Below are 12835 nucleotides of genomic sequence, written 5' to 3' on the forward strand. Positions count from 1 at the left end.
TGTTACATCTCAATATTTATCCCATCCCTTGTATCCTCCCATTCTTCCCTCCCTCCCATTTTCCCATTATTCGCCTCCCCTATGACTGTTCCTGAGGGAGATTATCTCCCCTTGTATATGCTAATAGTGTATCAAATCTCTTCTTGGTAACCTGCTGTCCTTCCAGGTCTCCCCCTCCAGGGAACATGGTCAAATGTGAGGCACCAGAGTACGTGAGAAAGTCATATCCCACTCTCCACTCCACTGTTGCGAATGTTCTGACCATTGGCTAGATCTGGGGAGGGGTTTAAAGTTTACCGCCTGTATTGTCCTTGGCTGGTGCCTTAGTTTGAGTGGGACCTCTGGGCCCAAATCTGCTTATCATAATGTTCTACTTGTAGGTTTCTAGGACCCTTTGGATCCTTCCACTTTGCTATTCTCCCATGCTTCTCTCATTTAGAGTCCCAATAGGATGTCCTCCCCTCTGTCCCAGTTTCCTGGTAAGTGAAGGCTTTCGTGGGACATGCCCCTTGGGCTAGTATGGAGATATAAGTGAGTATATACCATTTGATTCTTTCTGCTTCTGGGTTAACTCACTCATTATGACCTTACATTTTTAATTCCAGTGGTACAGAACTCAAAGTAAAATAGTTTTGAATACAATTTGATCTTCTCTTGGTTCTTCAGTTCTCATTGTGTTTATTGTCATTTAGTTAAGTGGCATTTTGGACTCAGTAACTTTCTTTTGAATTTGGACAGAGACTATCTTGTTCGCTGTAGATTCTCTTCTCCAGTTTTTACAAAGAACATGTCTCCACGGTTTAAAAAAAATATCCTGTAGGGAAATATATATATATATATATATATATATATATATATATATATATATATATATATATATTCCTATCTTCCCATTTCTTTGTGATATTAAAATATTTTGAGTTTTATAAAATCATTTGCAATTCAGGTGATGATTCAGGTTTATTTCAAAATCCATTCTTAAATATTCAAATGATAAATCTCTTCAAGAAAAACAGTAGTCTCGAAATGTTTAAATGATAAACAGTAGTCTATTATTTCAACAACCTATTCCATAGAAGATCATGTATGTAATAATATTAGTCAAAACCCAAGTCCTTTTATGTGCACAGATGGTCTCAATTAATATTGGCATTCAAAAAGTGTGTAACACATTACCCAAGTTGAATTTTACATGTAAATTTACTTTATCTTTGTATCTGAACCAAGAAAACATTGATGGAGAATGCTTACTAGTACATACTCTTAGAAATTACATTCTATTAGGAATAGAAATATCTAAATCCTAAGACATAATGAGTGAGTTAACCCAGAAGCAGAAAGAGTCAAATGATATATACTCACGTATATCTGGACACTAGCTCAAGGGGCATGTCCCATGAAAGTGTTCACATACCAGGAAAGTGGGACAGAGGTGAGGACATCCTATCAGGACTCTAGGTGAGAGAAGCATGGGAGAATGGAGAAATAAAATATCAAGAAGGTCCTAGAAACCTACAAGAAGAACATTATGATGGGCAGGACCCAGGGCTCCTGCTCAAACTATGGCACCAGGCAAAAACAATACGTACAGTATATTTCAAATCCCTACACAGATCTAGCCAATGGACAGGATGTTCTGCACAGCTGAGTGGAGAGTGGGTGGTGTCTGACTTTCACATGAACTCTGGTGCCCCATATTTGACCACATCCCCTGGATGGGGAGGCCTGGTGGCATTTAGAGAAAGGATAGCAGGCTACCAAGAAGAGACTTGATAACTTATGAGCATATATATGGGGAGGAGGTCCCCCTCAGTCACTGTCATAATGGAGAGGAGTAAGGGGAAAATGGGAAGGTGGGAGTTATGGGAGGATACAGGGGATGGGATAACAGTTGAGATGTAATATGAATAAATTAATAAAATATATTTTAAAAAAAGAAAAAAGACATATGACTACTTTGTTTATCTTTCCCAGTGAAGCAATAAGTTTATTAGGCTTTTACAAAAATGAAAATAAGTGATTCAAAACATCTGCATCACTAAAAGATACCACAGCTTTAGCTGGGAAAAGTTCATGGAAAATAAGAACCCTGCCTTAATCTGTCTTTCAGCTGTTATAGGTTTCAGCACCTCCAAAGATCATTTGTACCTGGAGTATAGGTGAAACCCAGATAAGGATCCAATGGCATTTGCACTTTTTATTCAATATATTGTACCATAACAATCACTTCAAGGTTCTACTAATTTTGTTGCCATGATAACTAAGCTAAGTATTCTAGATCACCCAGCAATGTCTGCTCCTGCTGTGAACATTCAGAAAACATATTATTATCCTAAAACTCACCTCTCCCTGATCTGTTAAGAAACTAAAATAGAATAGCAATTTTGGATGGATTTCATGAGGGACTTGAAAAAGAGGATTATATGCCAAAAATTAAGAAAGTAGAATTGAGAATCAGGAAATTTATAAATTATAATTTTGAATCATTGAAAATTTAATCCTTCCTAAATTTTATCTGAAGATCATCACAAAACTTAATTACAATTTTCCATTATTACCTAACTTTATTTTTAAACTATAATAAGTATTTTAAGTATTAATATATAATATTCTTATAAAACATTTTTTCATAAAATATGCTATATAAAAATAATAGATTTCATCTTGCTAATATCATACTATACATAGATAAACCATGAAAAATATGTCCTTTACTATAACAAAGAGAAATCAGTCAATAAAGTGTAAACAAGATGATTATTTTATTTTATTTATTTTTAAATGCTGCATAAGTTATCTTACATAAATGCGTGAGTTAAAACAAGTTAAGCCTAGTGGATGGAGGGGAATACAAGCCCACCCACAAAATCTGATGCAAAGTTTATCCTGTCTACAAGACATGCAGCCATAAAGATATAGCAGGGATGGAGGGAATGTCCTCCAATGCCTGTCCCAACCTGTGATCCACCCCATGGGAGAAAGCCAACCCCTGACAATATGAAGGTCACTTTGTTAGACTTGCAGACAGGAGCCTAAAATAGCTATCCTCTGAGAGGCTCCACCCAGTAACGGATCCAAAACAGATGGTGAGACCCACAGTCAAGCATTGGGTACAGTAGCATAGCACAAGGAGCCTTGTGGAAGAGGGGGCAGGTGGATAGAAGGACCCAGTGAGGACAGAAGCTTCACATGAAGACCAAAAGAGCCAACTAACCTAGTCTAAATGGGATTTCGAAGAATGAATAACTAAAGACAGGATGACTATCTTGGTCTTCATGTAGGTCCCCTAGTAAGGTGAACAGTGGCTATCTCTGACACAGTTTCTTATGCATGTTTCTGATCACTTCCCCTGATGGGACTGCCTTACCAGGCCACCATGAAAGAGGATGCATTCAGTTCTGATGCGACATAATGTGCTGGTGTGGATTAGTAAGGGGGGATTACCCTTCTATAAGGGGTAAGAAAGGGGAGATAATAGGAAGTGGGAGGGATGGTAGGACCAGGAGGAAATCAGGGAGGGGGATACTATTTGGATGTAAGGTATATAAATAAATTAAAAATTGAAAAAACAAGATAATCAGTAATAGCTTCTTTATCATGTGAGAGAAAAAATCCCTTTGAAAATTTTATACATTTCTTTTGGACACGTAAGTAATTTATGCAACAAACTACATTTAATACCATATGATCCTTTCCTTAACTATATTAAGGAATTTAATAACTTGTTTCTTGTCGCAATGTTATCAATAGTCAAAATTTAAATTCAGAACTGAAGTTTTCTCAGATCTGTTGCTGAGGCTATCTTCCTGGCTGTGGATTCAAGAAATTGGAAATGATTCTCATTACATGATTTAGCATAAGTTTAATTATAGTTTACCATACATTTGGAATTATATGTTATTACAATTTAAATTTTGTATTATTCCATGTTTTACAGGGTCAAAATATTTTTGGTCTTGATGTCATTGAAACACCAGAAGGAGACAAGATGCCACAGCTGATTGTTCAAAAGGAGTTAGATAGAGAGGAGAAGGATACCTATGTAATGAAAGTAAAAGTTGAAGATGGTGGCTTTCCTCAAAGATCTAGTACAGCTATTTTGCAAGTAAGTGTTGCTGATACAAATGATAACCGTCCAGTCTTCATAGAGAAAGAAATTGAGGTCAGTATACCAGAAAATGCTCCTATAGGATCTTCAGTGACACAGCTCCATGCAACAGATGCTGACATAGGTGAAAATGCCAGAATTAACTTTTATTTCAGCAATCTAGTCTCCAACATCGCTAAGAGACTGTTTCACCTTAACACCACCACTGGACTTATCACTGTCAAAGAACCACTTGATAGGGAAGAATCACCAAGCCACAAGTTGCTGGTTTTGGCAACTGATGGTGGATCGACACCAGCAAGAGCAATGGTGCTGGTAAATGTTACAGATATTAATGATAACGTCCCATCAATTGACATAAGATACATTGTCAATCCAACCAATGGCACTGTGCTTCTTTCAGAGAATGCTCCGCTTAACACTAAAATTGCTCTCATAACTGTGATGGATAAGGATTCTGAGCATAATGGTAGGGTGACATGCTTCACAGATCATGAAGTTCCTTTCAGATTACGGCCAGTATTCAGTAATCAGTTCCTCTTGGAGACTGCTGCATTTCTTGATTTTGAGTCCACAAGAGAATATGCCATCAAATTACTGGCTGCTGATGCTGGCAAACCTCCTTTGAATCAGTCATCCATGCTCCTGATCAAAGTAAAAGATGAAAATGACAATGCTCCAGTTTTCACCCAGTCTTTCATAAGCCTTTCTGTTCCAGAAAATAACTCTCCTGGTGCACAATTGACAAAAATCAGTGCAACAGATGCAGATAGTGGACGCAATGCTGAAATAAGCTACCTGCTAGGTTTTGATGCACCACCTGAATTCAACCTAGATCGTCGTACAGGCATACTGACGGCAATGAAGAAACTAGATAGAGAAAAACAGGAAAAATACTACTTTACAGTGCTGGCACAGGACAATGGAATTCCACCCTTAATGTCCAATGCCACTGTCTTTGTGACTGTTCTTGACCAGAATGATAACAGCCCAATTTTCACACACAATGAGTACAACTTCTATGTCCCTGAAAATCTTCCAAGACATGGCACAGTAGGGCTAATAACTGTGACTGATCCTGACTATGGAGAGAATTCTGCAGTTACTCTCTCCACCTTAGATGAGAATGATCAATTCACTATTGATCCACAGACTGGTGTCATCAGGCCAAATATTTCATTTGACAGAGAAAAACAGGAGTCCTACACTTTCTATGTAAAGGCCGAGGATGGTGGTAGGGTATCACGTTCTTCAACTGCTAAAGTAACCATAAATGTGGTTGATGTCAATGATAACAAGCCAATTTTTATTGACCCTCCTTCCAATTACTCCTTTGAATGGGTTCTACCATCCACAAGTCCTGGTACAGTCATCTTCAAGGTTGTTGCAATTGACAATGACACTGGCATGAATGCAGAGCTTCGCTACAGTATTGTTGGAGGAAACACAAAAGGACTGTTTATGATTGAACAAATATCAGGCAACATCACATTGAAGGAGAAATGTGTTGTTTCTGATCTTGGATTACACCGAGTGATAGTCAAAGCTAAGGATTTAGGACAACCTGATTCTCTCTTCAATGTTGTAAATGTCAACCTGTTTGTGAATGAGTCAGTTCCCAATGCTACACTGATTTATGAACTGGTGCGCAAAAGCATTGATTCACCTGCGACCCAAAATACTGAAACAACTAATACATCCTCACCAACCACTGACTATGTCAAGATCATGGTTGCCATTGTTGCTGGCACCATAACTGTTGTCCTAGTGATTTTCATTACTGCTGTGGTAAGATGTCGGCAGTCACCACACCTTAAGTCTTCTCAGAAAAACAAACAGAATTCTGAGTGGGTTACTCCAAACCCAGAAAACAGACAGATGATTATGATGAAGAAGAAGAAGAAGAAAAAGAAAAAGCATGCTCCCAAGAACCTGCTGCTCAATTTTGTAACTATTGAAGAAGCGAAGCCAGATGATGCTGAAAATGATAGAAATAGTGTCACACTAGACCTCCCCATTGAGCTGGAAGAGCAAACCACGGGCAAGTACAACTGGGGCACTACACCTAGTACCTTCAAGCCTGATAGCCCTGATTTGGCTCGACACTACAAATCTGCCTCTCCTCAGCCTGCATTCCAGATCCAGCCTGAAACGCCCCTAAACTCAAAGCACCACATCATTCAGGAACTGCCTCTTGATAATACTTTCGTAGGCTGTGATTCCATCTCCAAATGTTCCTCCAGCAGTTCTGATCCTTACAGTGTTTCTGAGTGCAGCTATCCGGTGACAACTTTCAAGACCCCTGTGTCTGTGCATACCCGACCGGTAGGTTTAAGTTTCTAACGATCCTTCTAACTTATTATCTTTATTAATTTCATTTGTTATACAATTATAAAGAGCAAATTGACTTCATAGAAGGACAAAAACAATCATATTACATATAATATTCAAATAAGAATATGAATTCATTTAAATTTGGTAGACAGTAAGAAATGTATGCTAACTTGGGAAAATTTGATGCAGACTGATGCTTATAATAAGGACAATTTTGTCTGTAGGTGGCAGTGTGATGCTTCCTGCTAGATTGTATACTGAAAAAAAATGCATAATAAAGATTATAGGACTACCATCTTTACCACCTTACTCATGAGAATCAGAAAATTCTGCTGCATTTGTGTCATAAAAACCTTTTCCAAATGTGATAAGCATCTCTCAACATAAATGGTTTTGGAATCCTAGCTTCATGTGGCATGGTATTTAAATGACAGTAACATATCCACTACCCCTTTGGTATAGCATCATGCCACCTACTCTCAAAAATGAAGAGTTTCATTTTCATATTAGGAAGTAAAAACTATGTTGGCTCATCAAACTTACATTCTTATAATAAAACGTTAAAACAGTTTAAGAAAGTGAAGGTATATTCATTTTTATCTTCCACCTAGAGAAAGAAATAGGGAACCATCTTCATTCCAAGTTACCAGTCAAATATTTACATTTTCAAGGTCTTTGAAGAAGTATTTTTAAAAGATGATGACTTTTAAAAAATAGAATATGTTTGCTTTTTTATAAATGGGCACAATGGGAAATTAGAGCATATTAAGAACTAAGAAACGTGTGCACAATAATTTAAAACCCAGTACATTTCTGATAACAAGAGTTTATATAGTATTTTAAGATTAGTTTTTCAGGTAGAAATAAGTACATATTTACCTAGAAATTAATAAGTAAGATAAATGATTTATGTAAATTTCCTCCTTATTAAGGAATGATGAAATGATGGACTTTATCTAATTTTTTTTTCTCTAAATGTCATGCTATCTCTTGATTTTTATTATTTCAAGTAGGTAACTTAACAAATTAGCAACATTGCTTATTGGGAATAAACCTGTTTCATCAACTTATTTGAACTTAATATAATGGTTTTACATAAAAGCTATATATATTATTTTTCATTGAAAATTAGAGATGCTAAAAAAGCTTACCAGATTCAAGAAAATGGTGCAAATAACTAACTATAATTTGATGAAGAATTTTAAGACTAAAGATCACTTGATGATATTAACAATTAAAATAATGATATTAATGTGTTTCTTTTAATCACACAATGCAGGTAAGATTTATTTCCACAGTGGGTTTTTTTATATTGTAATAGAGCCACCACTGAATGATGCATCAAAAATAAATTCAACTCTAGTTCCTGTGTAGGATTTCTACTATCCTTTGAATGAAGTTAGAGTGATTTCTACATTTTAAATGAGCTCATGATTCTTTACACTGTCAGTGACAATTGTAGTAAATAGATAACAACTCCAAAAATCATCCTTTTGCTTACATTTAATATTTCAAGCAGACACTCCTCAATGCTGAGTCTTAATGCTATTATTCTGTTTATTAGGAATCTTTCTCTTTTTACATTTTTTTTGGTATCTTTTGAGACAGTGTTTCTCTGTGTAACACTGGCAGTCTGAGAACTTGCTTTTTAGACCATGCTGGCCTCAAACTCAGAGCTCCATCTTCCTCATACTTCCTAGTGCTGGAATTCAAGCTGTGCACCACCAACTACCTGGCAGAAATATTTCTTAATAAGAATATTTATTATCCGTGACACTTAAAGAGTCAGAGGTCTAGGGAAGGGGAATAGGGTCGAAAAGGGAGGGGGGAATGGGAAGAGTAAGATTATAATAGAGACATAATGTGAATAAATTATAGTAAAAATTTGTGAAAAAAAAACAGAAAAAGTATTTCTTGTTGTACAAACAATTTTTTCTGAGCTAAATTTCTCACTTGCTTTTAGTAATGTATACTGAGTTTTTGTGAATTGCATTAGTAATTCATAACTTTCAATGGAAAGGTTCAAGAAATTAGTCAAGGAAATTTTTCTCATTAATTATTTTTAAGAGGATAGAATTTTTTGCATACAGAAATTTTAGTTATACATGTAAACATATGATAACAGAGCTAAAAGAGAAAATGTCTTTTCTAGATATCCTTCTTTTAGTTTTGATAGTTTGTAATTTTTTAGAAATTATAGTAAAATTAAAAATTCTTTTACATAATGGAATTTTACATGACACATCTAAGATATAATTATTCTAACCATGAGACAAATGTTTAGCAAGTTATACAAAACACAAGAAGTGTCAATGAAATTAATTATTGCTTATTATTATTTTACTAACTGAAGGGTATATCTTAGAATCAGATAACTTTGGGGATTCTTTTAGTATCTCAAAAGTAAACTGTATGCTTCTTTCAGTCAGTATTCACAGCTATTTTATTCATATGACTTGAAGAATTACTTCCTTTCCTCTTTTTCTTTTCTTTCTTTTCTTTTTTCTTTCTTTCTTTCTTTCTTTTTTATTTTTTTCAGTAGAGTCTATCTGTGTAGTTAGCATAGCCTTGTCTATTCTGGAACTCACTGTATAGTACAGGCTGGCCTTGAACTCCCAGAGAACTACCAGCCTCTGGCTCTCAAATGTTGAGACTAAAGGCTTATACTACCACACTCATCTAACTTTTAAATGTCTTAAACATATATTATTGCAATTCTTCATTTTCACTGCATCCCCCTGAAAAATTTTCTTTACATAAAATTCTGTGATTTGAGTTGAATCATTCTCAAACTCTTCCAGAAAAAGTAAAATGAGGGAAAGGTGAGATGGCTCACTGGGTTAGGTGTTTGTGTATCAAATATAAGGCCCAACTTCAGAGCCCAGAACACATACAGAAAAGAAAAAATAAATCTACAGTGGCACTTACCCAAGAATGTGAAGAGATTGTAGAGAAAGTAGGTTCTTGAAGCCTTTTGGCCAGTTTTTCTAGCTAAACTGATAAGCTTCAGGTTTGTTGCATGTGCACTTTCATAAAATAAAAGTGGAAAACAATAGAGGGAAGATATCAAATATCAACATCTGGCTTCCACATGAACAGCCACAAACATGGATGTGCACCCACACACAGAGCTGTACATACCTACACTAATGCTTTATGAGACACATATACATTCACAATACTGAATGTTTGGACAGTTAAGATTTGTGAACAGAAGCATGCTATAGATAAGGTATTAGACTGTTAGCCTGAGATAAGATAGCTAATCACTCTTGCTGTCTTAAGTAACAAATATTTTGTGTATCAATATTTTAGCATATCAATTATAGCCACATAGCTTGCTTGACATTGAGAATCCTACAACACAGCCATCTGATTTTGATAACATCTTATTTTTCTTGCTCTAGACTGATTCCAGAACATCAACAATTGAAATCTGCAGTGACATATAACATTCTAGGAATAACATAATTCTATTCCCTTTCCAAAATATTTAAGTGATTTGTAATTATGAAATATGACCAAGATCATTAACTATGCAATTTTTATTCATTTGCAAACATATTCAGAGGTGCTATAATAACAAAGTTGTATAAAATTCATGTTTTTAAAAAGAACTATTGTGAATGTTTTCATGAATTATATAGGCATCTGCACATGAAATCTGTGATGCAATATGTTATTTAAAACTGGTAATGAGTTTCTAGGTTCTAGTGTAGCCACATTATTTTATTTTTATGTTTTAAAAAAATGTATAAATTAGATAAAAATAATTTTAATTTTTTAATCATTATTTTATACTATTCTAGCAAGCTCATATTAGCTTATTTAAAGTTTGGTATGTTTGAAAAGCAGTCATTTTACACGCATAAAATTATTGTCTGTGCAACTTTTGCAGAACATATACTAAAATTAGAATGATATATAGATAATTAGCATGGCCTCTGTGCAAGGATGACACAGAGCTGATCATTTTAGTTATGATTATATATATCGATCATTCTGTTATAAACTATAATATGTTTTTCACATAATGTAGTCTTATTTTTATGCATATTATTTATTTGTGTAGATGTATGATTGAACTGAATATTTGGTAGTGCAATATGCTGTCATGATAAATACCTCTTCCATGAAACTAATGTTCCTTCAGTGATAAAAAGTCTTGAAGAAAATCTTTCTCAGTTAAAAAGAAATCTACCTAGATTTCTTGACAAAGATGCAAATTACTTATTTCCAAGAATCTTCATAACAATATTTTATCTTTTTATATTCTAGATATTCATAATTTGAATTATTTTATCTCTCCATTTATAAATGCTTCATTGTTTTTTATGACACACCTGATTTCCATGCAAATATGATTGATAGAGTGTCACATAAAACAATTACACTGTATTAGCTTTCATACAGTCATATTGACTTATCAGTGAAAACACACCGATTGAAAAATTTCCAGAAATATTTGCACTGTTCCTTTTTTATTATGGAAACTTGTAATACCCACTGATTTATGACATAATAATTTATTCTTTTTGAAATATGGTTGACTTTTCAAAACTTGACAAAAAAGAATGCAACTGTTACAATAATTACTCAGCTGGAGATCAGTTTAAATTGTACTGCATTTAAAAAACAGTAGTAACTAAAACAAATTGACTATTGAAACAAGCTATTATTTATAAAACAAAGTTAAACATACTTATTTCTTCAATTATATACCAGGTATATCCTCAAATAAAAAATAAATTCAGGGATTAATTCAATAGTACATTAAAATTGAGGAAAATTGATCACAAACACTTTTCATTTATATAAAAATTTCTCCAGTATTCATTATACTCCTCATTAGATCTTCAGTTTCAGGACCTTGGGGTAATTAGAAAAAAACCCACCAGCTCTTATGCCATGGAAACAAAAATATATGCTGTTGTTCAAGAGAAGAAAAACATACAAAAACAGAATTTCATGGAACCAGTGTAACCAATTGTGAGCTACTAAATTTCATTAATATATTTTCATCTGATTACTCAGATATTCAGAATTATGTTTAGGTAACATCATTTGAGATGTTCAGATTGAATAATTGCATTTGTCATACAAATTTATTTATTCAAGAGAAAGTATTGAATACTTAGTTTCATGGCTGCATGTATATGCTAATGAAACTAAACACAAAATACAATTTTCAGTACACATGGAGCTACTTTTTATCAACCACATTAAATTTTATAACTTCATAAATACATGAAATTTACACACAGGAACACAGAGTGATATAGTAGTAGCTTGATTTTACAGAGAAAACTGTTTGGTTTGCTACGTAATGTTATTATTTTTTGAATCTAGAGGAATGGACAATCTTTAGTAACAAAATTTCATATGGTGCTACAACTCAAGTAAAAATATAAAGTTTAGTTTGTAATAAGATCAAAACACATAGTTTTAAATACACAGAAATCAAATATATGATGAAAATCATGTGGTTAAGTCTTCTTACATTAGAGAACTAAAAGTTATACATCAATATTTAGTAATTCATATATCTGCTTGATTTTCTAAAGAATATTTCCTTTTTTGATATTTAAGTATTTCTACTATATTAGGATTAAACTTTCTTAATATATGTATAAGTACATATCTACATATACATGTGTGCTTAATTTTTTAAAATCTCTAGGAGAAAAAAAATGACAGAAGTTAATACTGAAGACAGTTGTTCCAAGATGATGCATATACATTCATAATATCATTGTCTTCCTAGGTGGTTGTGCCTCAGTCCCAAAGTGGGATCATCCTGTTTAATTCATATCATCTCATTTGCCATATGTTTAGAAAAACTCCTGTTATTGTTCAGTATTTTTGAATATGTGCTAATGCTTATTTTTTCATTCAAGTTACTTGAATTTAAAGTACCTGTAGTACTTAACTCTATGAAGTATTCCTTATTCGTTAAATAAGAAAGACCTTAAAATATTATTTTAGTATGAATATATAGTTATTTTTGGATATCTAAATTTTTAGGTTCCACTTCTCTTGTGCAAAACAAAGCTAAATTTACTTTTACTAATACCTAACTTGTATTTAGTTAGTATGATTAAAACAAAAATATTAATTAAAATCCCAGTTTTAATGCAGTGAAAACAAGAGTGTGGTAGCTCTCTGTACCATATTAAATTTTTACTTTCATATATCTCTAGTTGGCTTAGTTTATACTTTCTTCAAGAGATTGTGGAATGGACATTTCATTATCATATACATTCCTTCCTGTGTGTGTCTGTGTGTGTATGTATATACATATATGTATGTGTATATACATTCTATTTTTTGTAAACATTTCTGCATGAAATATGAATTCATATATATTACATCAATATTTATGAGCATAACTAG

The 12835-nt window shown here is 33.6% G+C and overlaps 1 protein-coding gene and 1 pseudogene across 2 annotated transcripts in view; both read left to right on the forward strand.

Moving 5' to 3' along the window:
- Pcdh11x (protocadherin 11 X-linked) overlaps window positions 1-12835 on the forward strand; it is a 598814-nt gene that overhangs the window by 57520 nt on the left and 528459 nt on the right. For both annotated transcript variants that reach the window (XM_051141350.1, XM_051141351.1), the window contains exon 3: window positions 3938-6433. In XM_051141350.1, coding sequence (XP_050997307.1) covers window positions 3938-6433 — 2496 coding nt within the window. The remainder of the gene's footprint in view (window positions 1-3937; window positions 6434-12835) is intronic.
- Window positions 10326-10422, forward strand: LOC127185993 (uncharacterized; annotated as a pseudogene).

Source organism: Acomys russatus, chromosome X, assembly GCF_903995435.1.
Source record: "Acomys russatus chromosome X, mAcoRus1.1, whole genome shotgun sequence".
Lineage (NCBI taxonomy): Eukaryota > Metazoa > Chordata > Mammalia > Rodentia > Muridae > Acomys > Acomys russatus.